At 52.3% G+C, this 23,591-nt stretch overlaps 9 protein-coding genes across 9 annotated transcripts; 4 read left to right on the top strand and 5 right to left on the bottom strand.

Moving 5' to 3' along the window:
• Window positions 1–517: 517 nt before the first annotated feature.
• Window positions 518–1,568, bottom strand: PV05_11408 (uncharacterized protein). Its single transcript, XM_013454889.1, has one exon. It carries the CDS (start codon window positions 1,307–1,309, stop codon window positions 782–784), a length of 528 nt encoding a protein of 175 aa, XP_013310343.1. The 5' UTR covers window positions 1,310–1,568; the 3' UTR covers window positions 518–781.
• A 3,144-nt stretch (window positions 1,569–4,712) lies between these two features.
• On the top strand, window positions 4,713–7,103 carry PV05_11407 (uncharacterized protein). The gene is made up of 3 exons (XM_013454888.1): window positions 4,713–5,438; window positions 5,495–5,583; window positions 5,635–7,103. Exons 2-3 carry the CDS (start codon window positions 5,496–5,498, stop codon window positions 6,531–6,533), a joined length of 987 nt encoding a protein of 328 aa, XP_013310342.1. The 5' UTR covers window positions 4,713–5,438; window position 5,495; the 3' UTR covers window positions 6,534–7,103.
• Window positions 7,104–9,359: 2,256 nt separating this feature from the next.
• On the bottom strand, window positions 9,360–12,903 carry PV05_11406 (uncharacterized protein). The gene has a single exon (XM_013454887.1). It carries the CDS (start codon window positions 12,568–12,570, stop codon window positions 9,943–9,945), a length of 2,628 nt encoding a protein of 875 aa, XP_013310341.1. The 5' UTR covers window positions 12,571–12,903; the 3' UTR covers window positions 9,360–9,942.
• Window positions 12,904–13,285: 382 nt separating this feature from the next.
• PV05_11405 (uncharacterized protein) lies at window positions 13,286–15,325 on the top strand. Its single transcript, XM_013454886.1, has one exon. The coding sequence runs from the start codon at window positions 13,543–13,545 to the stop codon at window positions 14,974–14,976; it is 1,434 nt and encodes a 477-aa protein (XP_013310340.1). The 5' UTR covers window positions 13,286–13,542; the 3' UTR covers window positions 14,977–15,325.
• A 249-nt stretch (window positions 15,326–15,574) lies between these two features.
• Window positions 15,575–16,027, top strand: PV05_11404 (uncharacterized protein; the record flags this gene model as incomplete). The annotated part of the gene is made up of 1 exon (XM_013454885.1): window positions 15,575–16,027. One exon carries the CDS (start codon window positions 15,575–15,577, stop codon window positions 16,025–16,027), a length of 453 nt encoding a protein of 150 aa, XP_013310339.1.
• A 332-nt stretch (window positions 16,028–16,359) lies between these two features.
• On the top strand, window positions 16,360–16,785 carry PV05_11403 (uncharacterized protein; the record flags this gene model as incomplete). The annotated part of the gene is made up of 1 exon (XM_013454884.1): window positions 16,360–16,785. The coding sequence occupies one exon, from the start codon at window positions 16,360–16,362 to the stop codon at window positions 16,783–16,785; it is 426 nt and encodes a 141-aa protein (XP_013310338.1).
• Window positions 16,786–16,822: 37 nt separating this feature from the next.
• PV05_11402 (uncharacterized protein) lies at window positions 16,823–18,712 on the bottom strand. Its single transcript, XM_013454883.1, has one exon. It carries the CDS (start codon window positions 18,389–18,391, stop codon window positions 17,162–17,164), a length of 1,230 nt encoding a protein of 409 aa, XP_013310337.1. The 5' UTR covers window positions 18,392–18,712; the 3' UTR covers window positions 16,823–17,161.
• Window positions 18,713–18,816: 104 nt separating this feature from the next.
• PV05_11401 (uncharacterized protein) lies at window positions 18,817–21,318 on the bottom strand. The gene has a single exon (XM_013454882.1). It carries the CDS (start codon window positions 21,253–21,255, stop codon window positions 19,117–19,119), a length of 2,139 nt encoding a protein of 712 aa, XP_013310336.1. The 5' UTR covers window positions 21,256–21,318; the 3' UTR covers window positions 18,817–19,116.
• A 324-nt stretch (window positions 21,319–21,642) lies between these two features.
• PV05_11400 (uncharacterized protein) lies at window positions 21,643–23,446 on the bottom strand (the record flags this gene model as incomplete). The annotated part of the gene is made up of 5 exons (XM_013454881.1): window positions 21,643–22,498; window positions 22,574–22,607; window positions 22,655–22,742; window positions 22,802–23,103; window positions 23,164–23,446. 5 exons carry the CDS (start codon window positions 23,444–23,446, stop codon window positions 21,799–21,801), a joined length of 1,407 nt encoding a protein of 468 aa, XP_013310335.1. The 3' UTR covers window positions 21,643–21,798.
• Between the last annotated feature and the right edge of the window lie 145 nt (window positions 23,447–23,591).

Below are 23,591 nucleotides of genomic sequence, written 5' to 3'. Positions count from 1 at the left end.
CGGAAATGGAACCAGATAATTGAATCTTCGTCCGAGCAAGGATCAATTTTGACAAGCGTAGCCATATTTCCCTAGTTCAAGATGGTCAAGGGAGTGGGTAAAACATGTTGCTCGAACTCGCATAGAAATTGCAACGGTGTATACTGCAACGAGGTCAACCAGGTCAGGATATGCCATGCGTCATGGCTGATCGATGCGAATCGTATACCAAGCGGCAGGGTGAACAAAGGTCGACCGATTGCATTGCAGACTGAGTGAGCTGGTGCGCCTCTATATGTAGCGTGGAGCCAGGGCCGGCGAGATGATGGCCGAGCGCAGTTGGGTGAGTCGGTCCTGAACCTTTATTCCCTGGACGATGGACCTGCGTGTCACTGCTCGCTTGCTGTGAACTATCTCCATTTTGGCATCGCAGCCTCAAGGATTCGACACGGACGTTGTCTGCACTACATTTAGCAGGACCCTCCTCCCGTCAATCATGAGGTGGAATAATGTTGATCTTGAAGGTCAGATAGATATACGTGGGACCTGGCCAATTGTTATTTCGAAAGCATATCATTTGTTCAGTAGGGGTATCTTTGGGATATATAGTAGTCTTCATTCATCGAGACACACAAGACTCATTCATTGCGCGACACGGAGGCTTCAATGCCAATGGTGCCATGGCCAGCAGGCGATTTCCGGCTCGCTGAGTGCCCGGATTGCGTATCAGCATTCGCAAACAGATTTGCAATTGTTTATCATTCGTGGTAATGTGGACAGGTAGCGATGGTCTCCCTTTCATTCATTTCCCTTTTTCTTCTCCTTCTGAAACCTTCTCCCACTCACTGTCAGTGCTGATATATCCGGAGCTCTCACCAAGGCTTCGTCGGCGTCTAACTGCTTCTGTGTTGTCTGTCACTTTTGGGTCAAGAAGGGTCGCAGATGTCTGATTCGGCCTCTCATGCCTCTGCCCTTGGACTGGTTGCGCCGAGGTCGTCTTGGCTGACGGAGGCTCGCTCGGTGCGGCCGGCGGAGGGCCTTCGGTCTCTGTATCGCTAGCGTTTTCGGTCTCCGGGCTCTTCGACCTCTTTTCCTGGGTTCTGTCCGCTTGTTGTGCTTTCGCAATTTCAGTAGCGAACCAGTTGATCGAGTACCAGAGTCCACCGCAGAGCACAGACAGCACGAGGAAGTGAATGGAGTAGGTCGCAAGGAGGAGGATCAGGAGTAGGAGCTGAAGGGCGGCGAAGGCGGCATTCGTGGCAACCAAAAGGGTAGGCGTCGGACCGGGCGTGAAGATGGAGTTCCAAAGCTCTTCGAGGAATGAAGCCATATCTTGATTGATGGAGGATACACAAAAGGTGTAGAGCTGGATTGGATCAGTTCTGAGGAGCACGGGTTGACGCTGTTGCGACGGAGATGCCACGCGAAGGGGATTTCGTCGGGCTATAAGAGACGCCACGTCAATTACTCCTTCTTTGCAAGCGCGCTGCAGGCAGATGAGTCTTCAGACGGACAGGTGTCGACTGTGGGTGGTTTGTCGAGAGTGAAGACGTGGCATGAAAGGAGGGATACGGTAACGGTGACTGGCAGTTGGACCAGCAGCCTGCGATCTGCAGCCGACCCTTCCACCATGACCATCGTCATCGCCCAGCCCAGCGTCATGTGCCCCCTCCATAATCCATCCCCCCTAAGGTCTGGAACTTGACCCCCTGATAGGCAAATCAGCGCCTAAGCTGGACTGCCTGGCCAGCCTAAACGCGGTTTAACCGCGTAATAGCTGGCAAGGGGCAAGTCTCCCGAGCGTTTCAGGGACACTTTCTCCATACTTCTGTGGACAGTGGTCAACATATTTCAACTTTTGTGTCCTTCGGCCACTCCTATGCACGTGCGGCTGTGAGAACATGGATGAGACGGGAGGGAGTAGTGGTCGAATATCCCCGTGATAAGCATGCTCTTGTTACGGAAGGAGAGCCCATTCGGAAGCTATCATGATCGTATTAGTAGGTCTCTCCAAGCCATACTCTCGTCTTTCGTTCCTCGCGCTGGTGAGCAAAAGCTACGGGCAAAGCTACTAGCAAGACGTTTATGCAGTTAATGTTCCGAAAGGCTCTGGCATGATTGCTTCCTCGAATGCGCCGATTGACAGCTCTTGACCTACCGACCAGCACCCGAGAGTGGTCAATTACAGTATTATACGACTACTGGCTCGCTATTGTACGAAGAATCGTCGCAGGAAAAGCTTTGTGGTCTGCGCAAGATTGTACCAAGGCTCATTGCCACTAAATCCAGGTGCAGACTTCGTATTCCTCGTTGCAACGGCCCTCGCGACGACCGCGGACCTTGGATTCCACATAGCACGCCCGGTGCGAGAGACTATTACGAACCAGGCCATGATATGACTAGTGCACGTTTGCTGGGAGACCAGCCTTGGGAGGAACAAATTTTTTTACGATGGTCTCGAAGCACAATCCACAGCGTGCGGCTGAGAATCTAGCGAGCTAATTTCACAGCTGCAATCACCTAGCAACCTCCCCCAGGCGGATCGTGATAGTGGAATCTGTGGCGCAAACCTGGTATCGAGTCTGTATCGAGTATAGCTATCGACGGCATATCGGCCTCAGAAAATGCGATGGAAGTCCAACCCCCAGTGATCTGTGGCGCATTTGGCTGTGGCTCAGCAATCCCAGCGTCGCCGGCAGTGTTGGTGTTGGTGGTGGGGAATCTCATATTGTTATACCGAAGGAGTATAATGTGGCCCAAAAATGAGGCACATGGGATCTACGAAGGATCAGCCTTATTAGCCACAGGTTTCCCTCAGCACGATGGCGGCATCACTCGTGCTGTTTTATGGCCCTTTTTCTCGGAAACGTCTTCTTACCTCTCGTGTAGTGGAGCTTTGCTAGTCTTCGTTACTTATGCCGTTTACAGTTGACTATGCGGCTGCAGATTCCCCAGGTAGGCTCGGTCGTAACTCTTTGAAGATTGATTACTAGCATAGTATGCCTTTTAGCGAGTCCTGATGTACATACGAGATCGAGTCTCCGGTTAGCGACCGACCGGATGATGATGACGGAATGGTACCTTCCCTACCTAAGGTATGGAGTACGCAGTAGTGAGCTGACCTTTTCTTGGTGGCACTGTGGTCACTGGTGACACGGTGGTTACTAAGTTAGCTAGTACCACGCTGGGTGCCACGTACCTTTAGGTAAGGCAGCTCGTAGTACTCCGTACTCCGTAAGAGTAAGAAGTATGAACCGATGGGAAGAGGTTGCAGGTGCCAAGTCGGTTGGCGTGGCCTTGCAGTGCCTTGCGAAACCACGAACCGACCAATAGCTTGACCCTCTTCCCTTGACGTGCCTTGACTACCCACGTCTACCATAGTACCACACTACCCTGTATCCGTCGAGCCCGTACCATTTATCGGAGTTTCAGAATCAACATGGCCGACGTCTGTCTTTTGGGGGCGAGCTTTGATCCAACCCTCTCTCACCTTGCGAAGTTCCCTCGACCACTAGGGATCTTCCCCTGATATCTCCGTAGGGCCAGAATGAAAGTCTCTTGGCTCATCACCAATGAGTATGACACCAGCATTGCGTCTTTCCTCATGGAGCACTTTTGGCAATTGCCATGGACCAATTGGTAGCTCTGCTCAGTTCTCACATACTGTACGACAGCGACATTCACTCTTGAGCTTTGGCGTCTCAGTCTAGTAGCGACGCCTGAAGCCACGGCCACTGCAATGGCACCTGCCCCTTTCCGATTCTGGGCATTCACGATCTTCAACCCTGTTGACCCCAGAGTCGACCGGCTTGTAGGCCGGTGGTTCACCTACTACGTATATTGTGTGCCACTATTATTCAAGTCAGAACCTTCACACTCCTCTCCATACTAATCCACCAGGCTGTGATGGCCCAAGATGGTCTGCTTACTCCCCCCTCTTAGGGCCTAGCCCGTGCTGAGTACGATCGCCTTAGCCGCTTCCCGTCGCTCTGCCAGTCCACCGGCAAACAGCTAACAATGCGAGATGCTTGTCATTTCAATGCCGATACTCTACGCCTCCACAGGACCTGTATGCCCCTTTGCCATAGACGAGGGAACTGGTAAGGTACACAGACTGCTGGTGTGGATTTCAATGCATAGCCCCACAAGTGTTGAGTTATGTAAGTAAGCACTGCTGACCGTGGCTGAGGTTGCTCCGCTCCTTGTGGCCATTGAGCTGAGGGCTATGCTGCTAGCAGTAATGGCACTTGGCTGCCTCTCTGAGCTCCACGTTTTCAGTCCTCTCACTTGCTCCCTGGTTGTACGTCCCTGACATCGCATTACCACAATTCAGTACGGAGTGCTTTTTGTTTCCTTCCATGTCTGGATCGGAAGCTAGACTTAACCAAGCAGGAGACCTGTGCAGAGTGCTGTACCCAGTCAGAGTCCGCCTAACCTGACGGTCTTGCGACTACTCCTAGCTGTATCATTCCCGATTATCCTCATTGCCGCCTACCAATTCTGAGCAGCCTCCTGGCCCCCTCATACTTGTCCTTAAACGGTCGTCCGTCATCTTGACCTCAAATCCATCCCCTCCAGGGTGTGCAGACGTGGCCTTGCAAGTCTGGATAAAGACTCCTGGCCAGACCACCAGTCCGCAAATGCACACTTCTCAGGCCCCCGAAGACGATCGAAACCATTCTTGGCCTATAGTCATAGCGTTCGACAGCTGTAGGACTAAGCTCGGCACAGTCAAAGGCGAGAGTCGAGAAGTTCAGATTCTCCCGGTTTATGCCATCACATCTGCCTTAGTCTCGTCATTCCGGCCGTCGCCTTTGCCCACCCAGGCATCATACTTGTTGCCCTGTTGCATATCGAGATCGGCCAATCATCAATTCTCATCATCACACTCGAGTTGCATTCATCAGCAGCACGGGTAAAAGCAGCACTATTGCGAGATCTTATTTGATCGGAGCGAACCCGGACCTTTTCGAGGGGCACATCTACCGCCAACTTCCCCTTTCTTATTTACGATCCTGACGGTCATCTTTTACGAGTTGATCATTATAATCTAGACAATCGTATCTCGAGCTTGCTACAGCAGGCTCGAGCGGATACTCAGGCAATATTGCGCACCCAAGTTCATCGCACTCTACTCCATCTGTCTTGTTGGCATCCCGTTCCACCCCAGATCCCTCATCCAGTCGAGCCTGGAGTACGGCGTATAGCGACGGTCGAGCTTCGAGCGCAAGTGGACAAGGGGGTGCTGGTGTGCTCTCATATCAATTCGGACACAACCGATCCGTTGGTATTCCGGCTCATAGTATCCGACGGTCTGAGCACGACGAGAATCAACAGTTTCAGCGCTTTGATCATACAGACCCCCAATTTCACTGGGTCTCAAATCGTCAGCAACCACCACGTCCGTTGAGCAGTATACAATATCCCGGAGTATCTCACTTGAGTGTGCCGCAGCAAGGGTTAGTAGTCGCCGCTCAATGCGTCGTTCATCTGTGTTGGCTAACTCAGGGGTTAGAATGGCAGCTCAGGTCATGTCAGCGCCGCCGGCACATTTCCTTTCCAATCAAGTGACATATGGTAGCGACATGACGGACTCCTTCCACAGTGAGGAACGATTGGCGCATTCTTTATCATGGAATACTGACGTTCCGGTAGATTTCGAGGCGTTGGCCTCAGGACATGGCTCCTATCATCCAGAGCACCCGCGCCAGTCACTTCTCATGGTGTCACCATCAGTCGCGAGCTCCGAGATATCGTTTCGACGGCGATCTTCCCACTCCCCACAGTCAGGCTTGGTGGCGCCCACAGTTCGTGATCGTACTCCTATTCGGCACAGCAGGCCCAGTGCCACCCGAGGTCGTAGCCACAGCCGAAGCGAAATGTTACTGGCTTATGCTGCAGAACAAAACTCACTGCATCCGTCGCAATCCCTCCCATCTATGACCAACATGTCCTCGCAAAGTGGGCCAGACATGTCACATTTGTACGGAATGGCTGCTTACCAGCTGTCACCCGGCTTGACGAGTTACCCGCAGCAAAGAGGATATTTTGGCACTCATGTTCAAACGAATGTCGGACATCAAGGAACCACGGATTTCGCAATGCCTCAGGGAGAAGGCGATATTCAAAACTTCTACCCGGTGGGACGGACACCCTCGCACGGTTCGACGATGAGTTTGGCCCCTTCCGAGTCACCAAACGCTCTTTACATGACGCCCTCACACGGACAGCATCCGTTACCGTCGATCGGCATGGCGATGCAATCATTCCCGCCTGTACCGTCGACATTAGAGTCGTCACCGGCGGAGATTGAGATAATGCCATCAAGACCAAAGCCTCAGTGCTGGGACCACGGGTGCAATGGACGGCAGTTTTCGACGTTCAGCAATCTTCTTAGGCATCAAAGAGAGAAGTCAGGCAGCGCCACGAAAGCCGTTTGCCCTCATTGTGGCACCGAGTTCACAAGGACGACGGCCAGAAATGGACACATGTCTGGCGGCAAATGCAAAGGAAGGCCTAGCCCTGAAAGCTCCAGCCAAGCGCAGGAGGGATAGAATCTCGAAAACGACATTTGGTACGATTGATCGACGAAGATACGATTACGAGGCTAGGCAACGCGCGTCATGAGGTTCGTCGGCCATTAGATGATGGTGTTGTTGCAGGAAAAGCATCTTCTGGATTTGCACTGGATGTCAGCGATGGCGACAAAATGGCGTTACTAAGGTATGAAAGTTCTAACCCAACTACTACATCATTCCCACCCACGGCAGCAGGGTGTGTCGATTGACCATGCCATTGCACCAAGGAGGCTCCTAGTGTGGAATATCCCACAACAGGACCCAGTGCCTCCGACCAAATATTTGCTCTGGATAGGTGCAGTAATACATTGTGTAGAAAGAGGCGGATCTCTGCTAGGCTTTGGACGTGATATAACACGTTTGCAACAAAGCATGAATGGGTGGGAGCGTTTGGCGATCTGAAGCTTGGATTTAGCAGTATCAATTTTCGGCACAATCGAGGAATACTATGTAAGGCTACAGCTCCCACGAAGGAGACGTGCTCACCGTACCAATGCCCGACAGCCCGGCGGCGAGGCTCGTACACCAGACAGGGGTCAGGCAATGTGGGTGCGGATACTGTACCTCGTTTGATCAACGACCAGTTCCCTCATGACTGGGAAACACAAGTGAGTCAGGTACAAGGCTATGGCAGTTCTTCGTCTAGCCCGCAGCACCTTTGTCAGCTGCTAGTTGGACTCGGCAGGTAACTAGTATTCGTACTCTGTGGAGAGTCATCATCCAGGACCAGAATTGGCTGTCACAACTGGGTGACTACGGTACGCAAGCCATGATTACGAGGGGCGAGGCTGACATGCTGTCTTGGCCATGATCACTTTTTCATTTCCAACCTCATCAAGCATCATCCTCCTCACATCAACCATCTCGAATCCAGCAGTTCCTTCCCATTTTTGCATTGTTGCCCCCTCTAGCTGCATCACCAGCCCTTGTCCTGGACTCCAGCCGCTAGTAACGCTGCTGATTTCAAGTATATTCTACGTACTGCCGTGTCTTCTAAAACACTAGTTTTCCTCAAGATCCAGATTGAGGTACCCTACCCTCTCATCCGCTGATCAGCCACCACAAGGCTAGACCGCCAGTGGAGGTGACGACCCCCCAGACGAATGATATCGCCGTAACCTGATGCCGCTTTTGGTGTAGACAACTGCCATGTGGTTGCGCCACGGCTCGATGCATCGCTAGGATCCTACACCGAGCACCGCGGACACGACGGGATTTGCCCCTGGTACACTATTATCGTTACAGTATGGCTACAGTGCTGCGGCCAGGGTGGATCCCACAGGTCTCATAGGGCTCACGCGAGAGCTTTTCCATGGTGATTCGCTCCTTGGAGACCTCTGGTGATTACTCATGCCGTCCATGCAAAACCACATTAGAGAACGATACTCCGTACGGACGACTAGTATCGGCCGGACAGTCCAGTATGCTTCGCTTGATGTGTGGTCTAAATCAAGGGCACGAGCTGACCACATTTAGGAGTTTCTAAAGATGCTGGACAGCATCCAGCTGACCTCAGAAAATCATGGCAAGTCAAAAAGATGGACAGCTTGGCCGGGACATTTGCGACCGAGTTGCCCCCGTAAGAATCAGCGTCAGTGCTTTCGCGCCTCCCCTCTGAGAGGCAGGTTTTGTGTACTGTACGTGGGCCGGCCCATACACCCCCTAATGACCCCAAGCCTGCGTCTATTCCTCGAACAGACGAGATATGACCCTGCCGAATCCTGTATACTACGTAGATTGATGCCCCCGCAAAAGAAAATCGGCGCTCAATGAAAAGCTCTTAAAAGACTGAGGTTCTCGGTCGAATGCTGTACGGCAAGACGGCCATCATAGCGCCTTGTCCTCACAGCCACACATGGCACGGCACTGTGGCTGATGGGGGGACCATCAGTAGCAATTCAGAAAGGAGCCTTTTTCGAAGGATTTTGGCCTCGACACTTCCATTCACAGCAGGGCAGAAATCATGCAGCCAAGCACCCTAGGATCCCTCGAGCATCCCCATCAGAACGTACCAGCGGTCTGAAACTTCTCGTCGACCCTTCCGAGCCATTATCGTCGCAGCTACTGACTGTAAAAGAAATTTCTCTGGATGACCAAGGTGTTAGGAACCTGGCCCTTGCAGCCCCACACGATGTTCAGGGCCCCCGTGGATCGCTCCGAAAGGAAGGCACTCACCCCTGCCAGTGTGCAAATCCTTCGCTTACTTGCACACTGGCAGGTCCTGCATCATCTTATTCGTCGACGGAACTACAGTTACCCTCTGCACGCCACTGGTACTCGTAGTGCCACTGACTGGACGTCCAGACAAGCGAGCCAGTGACGGAAAGGGGGCTCTTGGTTCCATCGTCGGGGCTACAGTACTACTCGTAGTCGCATGGCTTGATATCCCACACAAGCGTGGACGTCTTCCCGTCCCACGGCATCAGAGAACTCAGAAAAGACATGAGTTGTCTTGCACGGTACTGAGGGTCTCACGAGCGATCGCCCCCACCAGTGGTAGAAGCACCAAGACACTACGGTTAGTTGGGAGTTACGAAGCAGCGCACCGCTCGCTGCTCGTTGCTCCGAAGAGAACCGATTGCCGAAGCAACTCTCGTAGCCCTTCAAACGTCCAGCGAGCTGCTCGCCTCGCTCGCTCTAATCAAATCTTCAGCCCCGACCCTCATGCAAGCGGGTGAGCATATACTGACAGTGAGTACCAGTTGAGCTAAGGTGCAGGGTGACGGTGACTTTTTGCTTCGCCTGACCTCCTGCGTCGAGCACTTCAGTCGTCCAAGCTCTACGATACAACTTCTAGTAAAGCATTCCTTCCTGATTCGATGAGGCTCACAAATTCGCTTTGATATACCACTACTAACGTGCTTAGATTGAATTCGACCGTCGTTGAACTGCGCCCAGTGTATTGTATTGTCCACCTTCACTCGACATACCATGTCATCATACGAACGGGATGCGGCAGCAGGTCCAGGACCAGAAAAGCACCATGCATAAAGAGGACGGTATAACACCAACGTGACAGTCCCTTCCCACAAGCCGTAATCGTTTCCCATCATTTGAGCACTGCTCATGGTTCCGCCTTCCAAAAAAACAGTAACTCCTATTACTATATAGCTCCATGCCTTCGAGAGTCTGATCTGCCGTCCGGCTCTCCCGTGTCCATGGATCGCCACCGAGCATCAAAGAAATTCGTCCCCGATAAAGGGCAGCTGAGCTCTGAGCCTGCCTTCGGCGGCCATCCAATCATTCAGACATGCGAGACAAGTTGCCCGATCAGCTATCATTCATCCGAATACTCGGTAGTGTTACACCTGCAAGCTCCCCGGTTTCACTGGTCCCGCGGGTTCTGAACGGTTTGCGCCTCCAAAGTGTCCCCGAGTTTAGTGTATCATAATCTTCCGTGCCTGGCCTTGAAAATCGAAATCTTATCGTCGTAAAACAATATCTCTCTCAGTCGCCATGTCGGTTTCGGCATGTTCGAACTCGACCCTTGTTGACTTTCTTCATCGGACATGTTCTCGTCGCTATCTGACACAGCCTCAAAATCACTTGTATCATCCCAGTCTCCCTCATCATCGTCATGTGAGTCATGATGAGCGTGGTGATGGGTCTGATGGCCTGAATGCATATGCCCTCCACCAGGACCCAGATCCTGATCCGTGTCAACATCTTCGCCTGACTGACCGCCACTGCCTGATCCAAAGTTGCCTGCCAAGCTGGGGCCTTTCCGAGCATTTGCATACTCGAGAATCTCGAAACATTGGTTCTGTATGCCCAAATAACACAGCTCGAGTTCTGGCCTCAAGGCAACGATATCGAGTACTTGCAAGGCCGCCTCACGAGAATGGACTGTTCCGTTGACGTGCTCGGCGATATGTGGGATATGCAATGAGCGCAAGGTGGTCGCGTTCGGCAACCGTCTGAGGAAGTGGTGCCAGTCCTTGTAGTCAATCGACATGCTGAGTTCTCGAAGCTTCATCTTACCACTTGTGATGCAAGAGATGAGTTCGCGGTTGAAAACCCAACGCCTCCAGTTCGTATCCGGAGCATCAGGGTCTTCGGATCGGAGTGTACTGTCGATGAGTAGCTTGGTCAAGCTCTGACGGTGCCGTCGAATTGCGCCTTTATAGATCATGTCTATCGAAACTTGAGACTTGTACGTTGTGTTTTCCTGCAGGAAAAGCCATTCGAGACAGTCTGGTGCAAGAGTGTCTTTGATGAAAGCGATCAGTGAGGGAGACACGGTATCGGTGTGCAGTCGTTTCAATTTCAATGGATAATCTGACGGTGCTGGATCAACAGCTGGCGCAGTATTCGTCGCTGCCTTCGCAATCGAGTTTGAGGATATTCTGAAAGCTGCTGATGACACTCTCCTCCGATTAGAAGGTGTGAAGTGCTTTCGAAGCGTTTTCCATAAGTGCTCGTGATTTCGGCAACCCAGGAGTGTGAGTGTCGTCAACCTTGACCAGTCGATTCCCTTGGTAAGAACTGTAATAGAAAGATACACCCGTTCAATCTCCAATATCTCCAGTTGTAGCTTGCGGAATGAGTGCTCCTCTTGACTCAAATCTTGAAATGAATCACGGGCACTGTGAAAGTGACTGTATTTTGGAATATGCAGCTGTCCGAGTGAAGCAGAACGCTTTGTTGCAGAGGTTGGAGCCATATCTGGATCTTCATCCTGGATGTTATGGGCCGACAAGAGGACTCCCAGCTGGTTCATATCCGAGCGGTCGATTGGGTCCTCACGGTCTTCTTTATCATTTTCCAAGCCTTGATCTTCTTCAACGGCCTCTTCGACCGCAACCACCTGCGTGTCGGGAGCTGAAGCGGACTGCCTCCGTCTTTGCTGCAGAAATGGATCGCAAAATCGATGTACCAGGATTCCCAGAATGCCCCCAGGTCGCGGAGTTTGGTCACCAGGGGAAGACACGACCGGAGGCAGGACGGAAGCTCTGTCTTCGGCTGGTCGAGCCCAGATATCGAACTGGGCATGTGAAGCCATGCCTACACGCAATTCTTGCAACTTACCGAGAGATCTTTCAATAAGCACGCTCATCTCCTCAGCGTATGGCAACTCGTCAATGTCAAGCACGCTGAGACTCTTGAGGGGTGGCAGGATTGAGAATGTTGGGAATTCGACTCTCGGATATGGAGGAATCTGAAAAAGCGAGTTGGCAGTACCCGCAAGGAGGGATGGTAGATTGGAGGGTTGGACGCCTGGACCGGTGCCTGGTGGTGGAGGTGAAGCCAGAGGCCCTTGATCTTGATTGTCGTGCCATCGAACCCACACTCGGTCCAGACGGCATTCTTGACCATCGTCACGGTTACCCAGAGAAGCCAAGGCGAGCCAGACATCCCGCAGGACACCTGTTGGCATATCCCAAATGAAGCCTTCCAAGTTTCGCATTCTACCGACTGCAAGCGCAACCAGGGTACCCAGCATTTTCCCGCCTTCCTTCGTGATCAGATATTCTTGGACCCAATCGGCAGGCCCATTTCCTAGGCTGAATTTCCTTGTGTACTGAGCGAAATAGTTCCCACGTCGAATTTTGCGAGGGCTGCCGGACCTTAGGGGCACAGGCTGGTTTTGATGACCACATTGCTGACACTGGTGGGGGGATTGTTGCTGGTATGGAGCCTCTCCAAAGACATCTTGAGCCATGACCAGGGTCGCCAGGCCATATGTCAGGGCATCAACTCCCATACGATTCTCAAAAGTAGCGTTCGCATCAGGCCAGACAATATCAAACCTCGAGTAGATGTGCGGTATGACGAGTGCATGGAGGGCCGAGTGCGTGAGAGCGAGCGATGTGAGATCATTTGTATGTGTGAGTTCCTTGAGAATGGCTTGAAGTATATCGACGGGCAGGTCGAGGAGGCGAAGAGGTTGCTTCTGGGAGGAAATAGCATCCCATTCCGGCTTCTTCCCTTGTAAATGCTTAGCCAGAAGTGTATGGGGTCCGACTCTTTTCATCTTTTGCGGCCCATCCTCTCCCTCGGCGCCCGACTCCATCTTGAGGCTTTATGTTTCTGTGACCACAGGGAGAAGGGTTCAGCAATGCGTGCGGACTCGACGTGGTAGAAAGGCGTGTTTCTCATAAAAGGCTCAGAGCACAAGCCCTGAGCCAGTCAGTGGCAATCAGCAGAGCATGGAGGTGTCACGGAGTAGCGCTTGTGAGTGGTGGACAGGTGACCAAGTGAAGCGACGATAAGCGGTTGGGCTGAAGATGAGGTTGGACAGGCTGTCGAATTGTCACACTTTGGTCCCTTTAAGCACAGAGTCCACCAGCTGGTGAGTGAATGAATGAATGAATGGCAGGAGTGGTAGGACTGAGTTCGAGTAAGGCCCGAATAGCACGAGTGATGCAGGCGGTTAACTTGAGGGTTGGCCGGGGAGCTGAAATACCGCTAGTCACCGCCGCGGTTTAGTGTTGGGCAAAGGTACCACTTTACGCGCCTCCACGGCGCACGCCAAAAAGAAACGAGGGGCAGATACTCTGGAACTCTGTATTTGTAGATACGATAGGTTGTTTTAATGTGGTGTTTCAATGGGCGGAGAAATAAACAGAGGGGGAGGCCCATCAGTACCCATCAATGCCCATCAGTGCCTAATCTTTGATGGCTGGCGCCACCGCCGTGCCTGCCACCGCCTGCGTCGCCTGCCGTCCTTTGCTTATGCCTTCCCTAACAAGGAAGCAGCCTACTGCCGTACTTGCTCGACGTCACTCCCTGACGATTATTTTCGCATCCTACATCTCTCCTCGAATCTCAATCATCTGTAGATGGCTTGATCGAATCTCTACTTCATTTTGCGCTCTCGCTTAAGAGCCCTCAAGGCCGACTACTTCCTCAGCCACTTCAGCTGCTGCCGCCTGCGACCTTGAAGGGCCTACGTCCACCCCCTCCCTGCCCTCCACCTTCATTCGATCATACCACGTCGACGACCCTTCCTGTGTCACCTTCTTATCCTACACCTCGCGGCAAGATGGAGCAATGTCCGGACGAGGTCCTTGTCAAGATCTGTGGTCGTCTGAATTTTGAGAGCTTGGCAAACCTGCGCCTTGCTAACAAGCGTCTTGCTGAAATCGGAGCTGAAGCTTTGGTTACAAAAGTTCGTTTCCATTGCAGTCAAAGCTCTCTTCAGCGCCTCCATGCACTGGCTACCCACGATGTCTTCTGCAAATACGTGGACACGGTAGTCTTTGAAGGCAATATCCTGGCAAACATTGGCTGCATCCACGCCTATTCCGCCCACTTTGAATTGGAGCATCACAAGAATGAAACACCACAGCCTCCTCCAAGAAATGCTTCAGCACGCGAGAAGAGACTCTTTGAACGAAACCTACTCAAATTTCAGAAGGAGATCGAGGATAAATATGACCGCTACCACGATGTCTTTGAAGCCCAGCAGAGCTTGATCACAGGCACTGCCTACGCCGACTTGCTTGACCCAAGCATCAACCGCTTTCCACGATTGAACAAGATGGCGCTCAACACTGTCGGACGATGCAAACATATGCTTTCGGAGAGATTTCTCGAGACCTTTGCTGTCGACTGTGCGATGCCCATCGAAGGTGATACTCAGCATACCAAAGAACAACTCAAGCACTTGCTTCTGCCACAAGACCGACCATTAACCACTCTTCGTGAGCTGTTGGTCCACGTCGTCAGTCCGAAATTCTTCTCTGGCTACGTGCCTCGCGACATGCTTTGCCAAGCATTCAAAAACCTCAAGATCGTGGAGCTTGGGCTACGCCTCGAACGAGATGACAGTCTTGGTTGGGGTGATATCTTGCCTGCAGACCGCTGCTATGGGGACCTACGTAAAGGATACCTCTGCGATGCCTTAGGTGCTGCTACAGGCTTGGAAAAGCTCACCGTCAATTTCGAGGATTACGGTTATCAAGGTCCCTGCGCCGACATGAAGATTATTCTAGGAGAGCATTCTTGGCCAAGCCTCACCCACTTGGACATAGATTGCATGTCGACGACCCAGGATTATCTTATTGCTATGTTGAAGCGCCAACCGTCTCTTCACAATTTCAAGCTGGGATTCATTACTCTTGAGAAAGGTACCTGGACAGAAGCAACTCGACTCTTCCGAAAAGAGCTGAAACTCGGCTACTTTACTGCGCATGGTATCTTGGAAGATTCGGAACAGATGCACCCAATGCATTTCATCGATGCAGAAGCATATACCGAAGACTTTGTAGAGATGACTATGGCCGATTCGCTCGATGTCTACGTGACTGGTGGATGGGGCCTTGAAGCGGAAGTTGGGGACGACGACTTTCACCCACTCGAGCAGGACGATTTCGCAGATCCTGACGACCTCCGCAATGAGTACGGGCCTTTTTCTGATGATGATCTCGACCATGAAATCGACTCCGAGTCGTCAGACATGGATTGCAGCGCCTAGCGGCTGTCCTAAGGTTCCAACTTCATCGACACTGGTTCAGCATACCATACGAGCTTACGACTTTCACTCACTACCTTGTACATTATGAAGAGTTGCATTTTACGAGAAACGGACGACAGCGGATACCCATCAATTTCGGTGTTTTATGGTTATGTTTTCAAAAAATCCCTTTTCGGTTCAGGCGTGTCGGCCTCGATTATCACCATGCATCGGGAGAAAGATCATGCTTTTGTGGGAAGGTCGAACAAAGTGTGCTGCGACCATAGTCATGTGTATGAATACACAACAGAACTGGCTCTAGATATCGCGCTTTTGAGTCTGGAGAGACTGCTGTAGATTTCAAAATGAGATATTCTCAAAATGCGTCGTCTTCTTTTCTCGACATCGCTCTCCAAAATATCTCGCTATGCTCGCTATTCTCGCATATTATGTGATGAACAAAGCGAGAAAGGTGCCGGCTAATCATCGGACAAGGTTTCAGAAACCGTTCCGTCATTTGTACGAGTATTTGACAACATCATGATCACCGTCGTCTTTTGTACTCGTAGTTCTTCCATGTCTGAAAGCCGTTGACTCCTTTCTCCAGATTTCTTCGAGCATGCGGCCAAGCTATCGGGTCCTTGCGGCTCCTGTCACTCAACCATTTCGTCCTGGTCAACGAGCTCCAGCACTTGCTCTCCTCCCACCTATTCCTCTATACCGAAGACTGCTACGGATTCATCGCAAGAAGCTGGGTCCAGAAGAACGAATATTTGGAGATACATATCTCAAAGCCGAGTTCCGTAGACATCGAGACATTGAGAATCCTTTGCACATTGTGGGGTTTCTGACCGAATGGCAAAACTACGGACAACAGCTTGAAGGAGAGGGCTGGAAAGACCAAAGAATTGACCCGGCGTTAGTGGACAAGATGAGCGATCAACAGATTGGTCAAATGTACGAGCTCATGCAGGCGATACAGAAGACAGGACGCGATATTGTGGACGAGGAAGAGGAGGGTCGGATACTCGAGGCTATTGAGGAAGCTTCGACGGGAAGGAAAAGGTCGTGAAGAGCTCGCATAAATCCTGCCGCATCAGGCACCGTAGGTGACAGCTCTGACAGTGATATTTAGCATGGCACAGGTGAGGCAGCTTGGGACACAAACAGATGGAATTCAACTCCAAAGTGACTCGGCTCGCTTCAGCTTCAGGTTCACTCCTGCCGAACGACGATACCTATAAAGCCGTCAAGACTCACGTTTCGGGTCCATCACTCGAGGAATGAAAGTTGCATCATTAGACTGCCCCAGCAGAGACGCCTCACAACAGAATCTATCACAAGACCAGCATCACCTAAGTCGAAACCATCCACCTCAAACCCTGGCGTGCGTGCCACACAAAAATGTGCAAAGCCGAACTCAACAAATCCCATACCTGCCACCATAAATGGCTCACCATCGTGAAAGAATGTGAGAAAGGCGCAGGCTTCAACGGCAACCATTGTCACAAGTTCAAACCTGCAAGACTGGGCCTTTTTCAACCGAGATTCGTTTCCGCCGCTGCGAATACCTGTCCCGAGTGCGACAAGAAAGCGGACTACAACTCCAAAACGACAAGGATGATAGTGGATAACAGAATGGACCGGGGGACACTGGGCAATGGTTACACGTTGACCGACGGATATGGCAATGCTTTGCCAGTCTACCAGGCTTCATCATACTACCACTGGGGTCCGGGGTACGCGGGAGGCTATACGACTACGTCGTGTGGGGTGACGAGGATGGCACGGCCTCCACAGGATCCTGGGTGTGGGTGTACCATCATGTGAACATGCAGGTTGAATCCGCGCTGGAGAAGTTCAAGGACAAGTTGTACAGGATGTCACTTTGGAGAGTATGTATGACTGGTAGCCTCGAACTGGAGACGGAGTCACAGCGACAAACAAGGTACCGTCGTGGAGACTAAGTTGAGCAGCATGACAATACATCATTAATTTCACCTCAGTGCCTTCATGGTGCATCCAAATGGACAGATGATAGTGATGTTGCCGACGCTCTTCAAGCAGGTCAAACCAATTCCAAGTCATCTGATCGTCAATGCTTGTTTTCTCGAGCTGACATCGCAGCGAGCTCGCCTCGTCGAGTCTATATGTCTGTACATACCGTAAGTCACGCCGAACCCGTTCTCCGAAAAATTTGTTAATATCAATCCGCATCCAACCTCGCAACGGGCGGCGTATCATCAACCTGGATCCCGCCTCTCTTTCTCTCATCCGCATCATGGAACGGCAATCTCCAGCCACCCTCGCTCACAGGCGTACTCAACCATAACCTCATCAAGTGCCGTCTCGGCATCCCACTCTCGGGAGCGTAATCCCTATACTCGGTCCTGGCATGTAAGATGTGAGCGTTACTCAGGAACTGAATATCGCCGATCTCAAGAATCATATGCAGCTTGACTCTGTTGCACACGGCCTCCAGCGTCTCCAGAGCGTGGACCTGCGCCGTGGACAGAGCCGGTATGACGCCGGCGTCGCTGAAGCGCGACAGACTCCGCACGTAGTAGGGGTCCCATTTACAATAGACCCTCTGCTCGGCCTGGGGGTTGGCGGGGTCCGGCGTCTCGAGATAGAAGACGCTGGTGCGAATATACGGCTCCTCGCCGACGCTCAGCTCGCCCTTGCGATCAAAATACCACACGGGCCGCGTCAAGAGCTCCGCAACATCGGGATACTCGGCCTGCAGGATGTTCCAGACGTGATGCACGCACGCGACATCGCTCTCGCCGCCCTCCTGGGCGCGCGCGAGGCACAACAACCCCACGACGTCGGAGTCGTCCGCGTGGAAGAACTGGCGCGCGTTGGTCCGGTAGATGCGCACCTTGTCAATGGCCTTGCTGTCTTCGCCCAGGTCCTTGACGTGCCCGAGGATGTGGCCCCGCCCGTTCTGCGACACCGGGTAGCCGATGTACGTGCCCAAACCAAAATACGCCACCGCGGACTTGTGGTTGCCCCACTCGGTCACGGGGAACCCTTTGTACAGGATGAAGCCCTTGCCGTTGAGCAGTTCGTTGCGCATGGCCGACAGGCTGGCCCGCATGCTGGGCAGTGGGAAGTTGTCCGGGTTGATGCCCGTTAGGGGCAGGTTCTGCGCGAGGAAGGCGTCGGCCGCGGACGATAGTTCACCCACTTCGGCCGGCGAGAAGACGTGCGTCCATTGTTCCGGGTGCGAGGCGTAGTCGGAAGACGACCAGACTGTTGGGCCCCTGATGTGTTTGGGGAACGCAGAGTAGGGGTACAATTTGTCGTACAGCGGCGGGTGCTGTCCCGACGTTTTGAAGCCGTCCGGGAAGATTGAGCGGTCGACCTCTTTGGGTTGGGCTTTCGAGGGAAAAGGTGTTTGCGATGAGGCGGAGGAAATGGCTGCTGGTGCCATGACGATGGTGGTGTCTATCTGGGGTTCAAGGATCTGCTTTGCTAGTGAGGGAAGATTCGATTCAACGTTTGAGACGAACGCTCCTGAGTTGAAAAGCGGCTCTCGTGTTTCTTTTTAAAAGCTGTGGAAAGCGACTTCGGACGTAGAGAAGAGGCTGAGAAAACTCACACTTCAGCTCGGGCTTGCCTGTCGTCAGTTTTGTCCAGCCAATACCCTGCTATCGAGGGGATCTCCGACACAGGCATTGTGATGGTGTCAAGCGCGCACACAGCTTGCGTGCGAGGGGTCGAAGGTGATCCAATCGTGCGGAGATATTGCGTGATTGTACTCCGTAGGGGTCGCAAGGGTCTATCTGAAGATAGGTTGGAAATGTCCGCCCAAGGTGTGATAGAGGAGGAGGAATGCGGAAGTAGTTCCGACAAGGATTTTCAGTTAAAATACTCAACTTCTCCAGAGGTAGGGCCCAAGTTGGCGGACTCATCTCTACAGCTTGCTCGAGGATACGAGCTAGAAGTCTAAGGGGAGCTTCTGCATCCTCCTGAAGGGATGAATGACAGCCAGTATCGTGCTACGTCCGAATGCATATCCGCTTGTGACTGAAGATGTCCATGCTGATTGCAGTCCTACTGCTGAATGCCATCCCTTGCTCCTGGGAGGAGCCTCCTCTCAAGACTGCTGTCATTACGCTAATCGTAGCTCTCATAACCTCATTGTTGGCCGCTTGCTCAAGACGCAACTTTGTACGCCCCACCGTGCCCGACCTCGAGCACACCCTCCTTTACCATTCCAGCAAGAAACTCCTTGAGCTCCTCATTACTAAATGGGAACCCCCCGGGCACGACAATGCCCAGCATCATTGCAATCCTCGGCAGCGGCATTGCCCCCTGATTCGTCAACATACTCACAATGAACTGGTGATACATTGCCATCTTGCCCTTCCGCTCGCTTTCCTCGGCCTCTTTGGCCGCTTGTGCCGCCGCAGCTGCTGCAGCGGCCACGGCGGATGCCGCGTCAGGCCTGCTCGTATCATCCTGCATAACCGTATCTGTGCCATCGGGGAGCCGTTCGAGGACGGTGAATTTGTCACTGCCCGACTCGACGAGGATGCCTTTGGACACCCAGAAAATACACGCGCTGCGGACGAGCGTCGGAGACATGGCTAGCTCAGCGGAGAGCTCTACGACAGTTTTCCGTATCTGTCGGTCGGTTTCTGTGCCGGCAGCATCCCGGAAGGCATAAATAACGACGGCCTGCCACGGGAGGACTTCATCCTGGAAAACCCGGTCCTTAAGCTCGAGTTCAACTTCGACCTGTCCGACTGCATTCAGCCAAGTGAGTTTGCGCGACTGCTTGAGCGTCTCGAAACCCTTTTCGTAAGACTGCTGCTGGTCCAATACGACTTGTGGAACGTTGAATGCCTGCTCTGGCATAGACGGCCAGAACAGCCGGGACAGGATCTTTGCGTGAAGCTGGAGATCATCAGGTAGGGGTCGACTCGTCTCGTCTTGCATACCTCGATCGCGGCGGACCACATTGTCGACTTTCCTTGAGTCCAGGACGTCACGGAGCATGACCTCGCAGCCTTGGAGCGCGGAGTCGCCGAAGCGGAGCTTAAGATGTTCAAGAACGCTAATCTCCTGGTTGAAGTCGGCCTTGTTCTTCAGTAGCCGGTCTGCTAGGGTGCTTTGAAGTTCCTTGACGAATACGTCTTTCGTGTCGAACAGCGTGATCAGACTGCCAATGACATCAGTGTTTTTGGATTTCATGTAGTCCGGTGCCGCGTCGATGGGGTCGGGGAGCCAGTCCATATTGTTCCAATCGAATTCATTGTCATCAGCAGACTTGTCTCGAACACTGCTTCGGTTCAGTTCAACAGCTAGCTCGCTGAGGACTTCCGGGTCTGAAGGGAGCTGTCCTTCTTGGCTGACAGGATCGCTCAAGAGTCCTGTGACGATGACCTTCACCGTGTCTTCACGCTCCCTCAGGTATCGTCGTAATTTTCTAGTGACTCGTTCAAGTAGCACGCCTTTTGGGTCGAGCACACGGAATGACCGGATAATGGAGATGTAGAGTTGGATAATTTCGATCGTAGACGCACCCGGATGCAGCAGACGTGTCTGGAGCACACTTGCAAAATCGTGAGTCAGAAAACCTCGAGTCGCAGGGTTTGTCGTAAAATGTCTGAGATCCTCGATAGCTGGAGCCGTCGCATCCCAGTCCACGATAATATCAAAGAGTTCGTCTACGCGAAGAGCGCCCAGACGAGCTGTGGCCATGTCTTTCCACTTCCTCGGTCCGACCGGTAATGATACGTTGGCTGCATTATCTTCAAGGCAAGCACAAGCCTTCTGGGCAATTCTGGAAAGCAAATGCTCCACCCAAAAGGCGAGATGGTCGTCCAGTCCTTCGCGGTAGACTCCAGCATAAGACCAAGTCACGAAGTCCGTCAACAGACCACTGAGGACGCCGGCAAGACACCTCTTGACAGTCTCACATCCTACAGTTGCTTTCCATCTGCTAAGACTGTCCCATAACGGCGACTTCGACTCCTTGGCAATTTGTGCTGTATGATCGTTGAGCGTAGGCTGACGGATCTGGGCGGCTGATGGGCATGATTCAAAGTGACTGTGGAAAGGCGAGCCGACATCACGGATCCATCGATTTTGACCATAGACAAAATGTTCGTCGCCGATACCGAGTAAAGCTCTGAGATGCTCTGTCAATCCTGCTTTGATCTCAGGGACTTGGTCAATCGCAGTCGCAGTGAAGCGCAGCGGTTGTTTGGGTGGATGGACTCCAGATCGCGCGAAGACTGAAGTGAACACCCCAGCACTGGGAGGACTGAGCTGAGTTTTCAACGCCATTAAGTTAGAGAGTGAGGACGCTTATTCATGCTGGTGGCGCCTCCATGAATTGTTTACCATGCGGTTACTGGTGTTTAGGGGAACGCGATGAAGTTGGCTGAAGTGCACGGCACCAAAAGGCATGCCAAGCGATTAGATTAGATCTGCGGCGCCTCGGCGCTAAATCTTCGAATGGGGATTCTGCTTATCTTCGTTACAAGACCACGCACATCGGATTCGAGAGTTCTTGCTAGGTTCTCAAGGATCAAGAGACGACGGATAGTAGGTATCACCCATCCACTGTGTTCCAGAAGCTAGCGGTAATAGACCCAAAGCCATGCTCCACCTTGGGTGACGGCCATACACAAAGCCGCGCCTCCCTTCCTCTTCGACATATCAGTCCGGGCGAGGCGTGGGAATGGTTTCTCTGCGAAGCTGCAAGCAATCGGGAATCCCGGCAACTCTTCGAGGAGCAAAAACAATCCCAGGTCATCTGTCTACATGAGAAGCTGGCAAGTGCCGCCTGGGGTGGTGAGATGTCCAAGGATGAAAGACATGCAATTCTTATCCTTGACCCTGACGCGATTTCTGCCTCAAGTACCCAATCTTTGACGACAGTCTCAGCGACATGGACTCATTCCAGAAGAAAGTTTCGCACAATTTGACGTTGGCCTGCCAATCTCGGGCCGTAGGTCGTGCTTCCAGCAGAGAAAGGCCCAACGTCCAAGGCTGAGATCCCGGATCACTTGTTGCAGCAAGCACAGTCCCGATCCAGGTAATGAAATCTTCGTTCTTGTCCGTCACGTCAACGGTTACCGAGTTCAAGAACCTGCAACGAACCTGCAGATATGCATTTGTGAGCCAGTACATCGCTCGGGTGTAGTCGTTAGAATAGCAGAAACCTAGCAGGGCGAGTATCACGAGTTGCTCAACCAGCGGCAAATTTGGCTGATGCAAGAACTCCCCACACAATGTAATGTTCCTGGAGTTGTGGGAAAGATCATGCAGACGGATGATGTCCTTTTCCTGCAACGAATTGTTGATGTCCTGATCCCATTTGTTGATGTGAGATATTAATGTTATGATTTGATGACTCAGCTCTCCAGACAAAGCCAGATCGGTGATGCCGCGAGGGAATTCCGCAATGATACTGCACAAGTCTGGGTCGAAGGGATGTTCTGGATAGGTGAACTGACCGTCGGCTGGTATGAGAGTCTGTCGACGCGATAATATTGAGTGTCGAGAGGCATAGAAAGTGAGCCATCTACATATGGAAATGGCGTTGATTAGTCACGGTTCTAGAATTGACGTCCTGCCGTTAAGCGGAGTTTGTACTCACGCAACTGCTATTGTTTTGAGGAATCCTTCAAATCCTGCGAGCTGTTAGCCATTTCAAAGATGGGATTCTGCAATCCCGCACCTAGATTGTCTGGACCGCCCCGCAGAGTTACGACATGTCGGATGGCTTGAGTGTGCATATCGACAGCCGCAAATTTGCCAGACATGGCCTTGGATATGAGGTCAAACTCCCGAACCTATAAACATTGTCGAAGGGGGCCACGCTCACCTCAAATCCGCAAAGGTTGCTCAGCGTCGCGATAACCGCATCGCTTGACCTTTGCGACTCATCTGTTAACCGCTGCCGCAGCATTGATACTGCTAGTTGATAGTATTTGAGTGACTCCGAGGAGCGCTCCCGATTGCCAGTTGCAGCGATGTTGGCTCCCATAGAGGCCATGGCGACCATAGCACTGAACACCATTCCGTCGTGCAGGAGGAACGGTACGTACTGGCGTAGAAGTGACAGATCCTGCCCGACCCCAATGAAGTGTGGACGCTGATTTGCAGACGGAGCATAATATTTCACATCTGATCGCGGAGAATCAAAGCGTTAGCGTTTGAGAGAGCCCAACGTCACTGGGTTCATACAGAATTGGACGGCTCGCTGGACGAAACCGTTTGCCTGAAGCGGATATCCTGTATGTTGCAATTCCATTGCGCTTGGGTCCCCTAGTTCCATCTTGTCCTTGGGGCTCTTTTTGGAACTGCGGCGACGTAAAAGCGGGAGACGTTTTCGCTGCAATGGTTGGCTGCTCGGAGTCGACAGTTGCGAGCAATGTCGTGCCTCGTCGCCTTCTTCTTGTTGCCATTTCGCGTATGGAGGAGATACACTCGAGCTCTGCCCACTTCGAGGACTACGACGCGGATGCATCGTTTCAGGGCTTCGTTCATTTTCAGCGAGAGTACATATAAGTTCTGATGGACAAAACGTTGGAATGTATGCTGATTGAAAAAGCCAAGCACAAGAACACGGCTCGTACTATGGTGCTGCAATTCCCACAAATCAGGGATTCCCC

This window comes from Exophiala xenobiotica (genome assembly GCF_000835505.1).
Source record: "Exophiala xenobiotica strain CBS 118157 unplaced genomic scaffold supercont1.7, whole genome shotgun sequence".
In the NCBI taxonomy this organism is placed as follows: Eukaryota; Fungi; Ascomycota; class Eurotiomycetes; order Chaetothyriales; family Herpotrichiellaceae; genus Exophiala; species Exophiala xenobiotica.
This window is presented reverse-complemented; position numbering and strand designations above follow the sequence as displayed.

What these genes read in the sequence shown, in the direction of transcription:
- PV05_11408 (XM_013454889.1), bottom strand. Translation starts at nt 1,309, where the DNA reads ATGGCTTCATTCCTCGAAGAGCTTTGGAACTCCATCTTCACGCCCGGT.
- PV05_11407 (XM_013454888.1), top strand. Translation starts at nt 5,496, where the DNA reads ATGGCAGCTCAGGTCATGTCAGCGCCGCCGGCACATTTCCTTTCCAAT. An exon ending in CATGACGGACTCCTTCCACA is followed by an intron (nt 5,584 to 5,634) that starts GTGAGGAACGAT and finishes ACGTTCCGGTAG; the next exon opens with ATTTCGAGGCGTTGGCCTCA.
- PV05_11406 (XM_013454887.1), bottom strand. Translation starts at nt 12,570, where the DNA reads ATGGAGTCGGGCGCCGAGGGAGAGGATGGGCCGCAAAAGATGAAAAGA.
- PV05_11405 (XM_013454886.1), top strand. Translation starts at nt 13,543, where the DNA reads ATGGAGCAATGTCCGGACGAGGTCCTTGTCAAGATCTGTGGTCGTCTG.
- PV05_11402 (XM_013454883.1), bottom strand. Translation starts at nt 18,391, where the DNA reads ATGGCACCAGCAGCCATTTCCTCCGCCTCATCGCAAACACCTTTTCCC.
- PV05_11401 (XM_013454882.1), bottom strand. Translation starts at nt 21,255, where the DNA reads ATGGCGTTGAAAACTCAGCTCAGTCCTCCCAGTGCTGGGGTGTTCACT.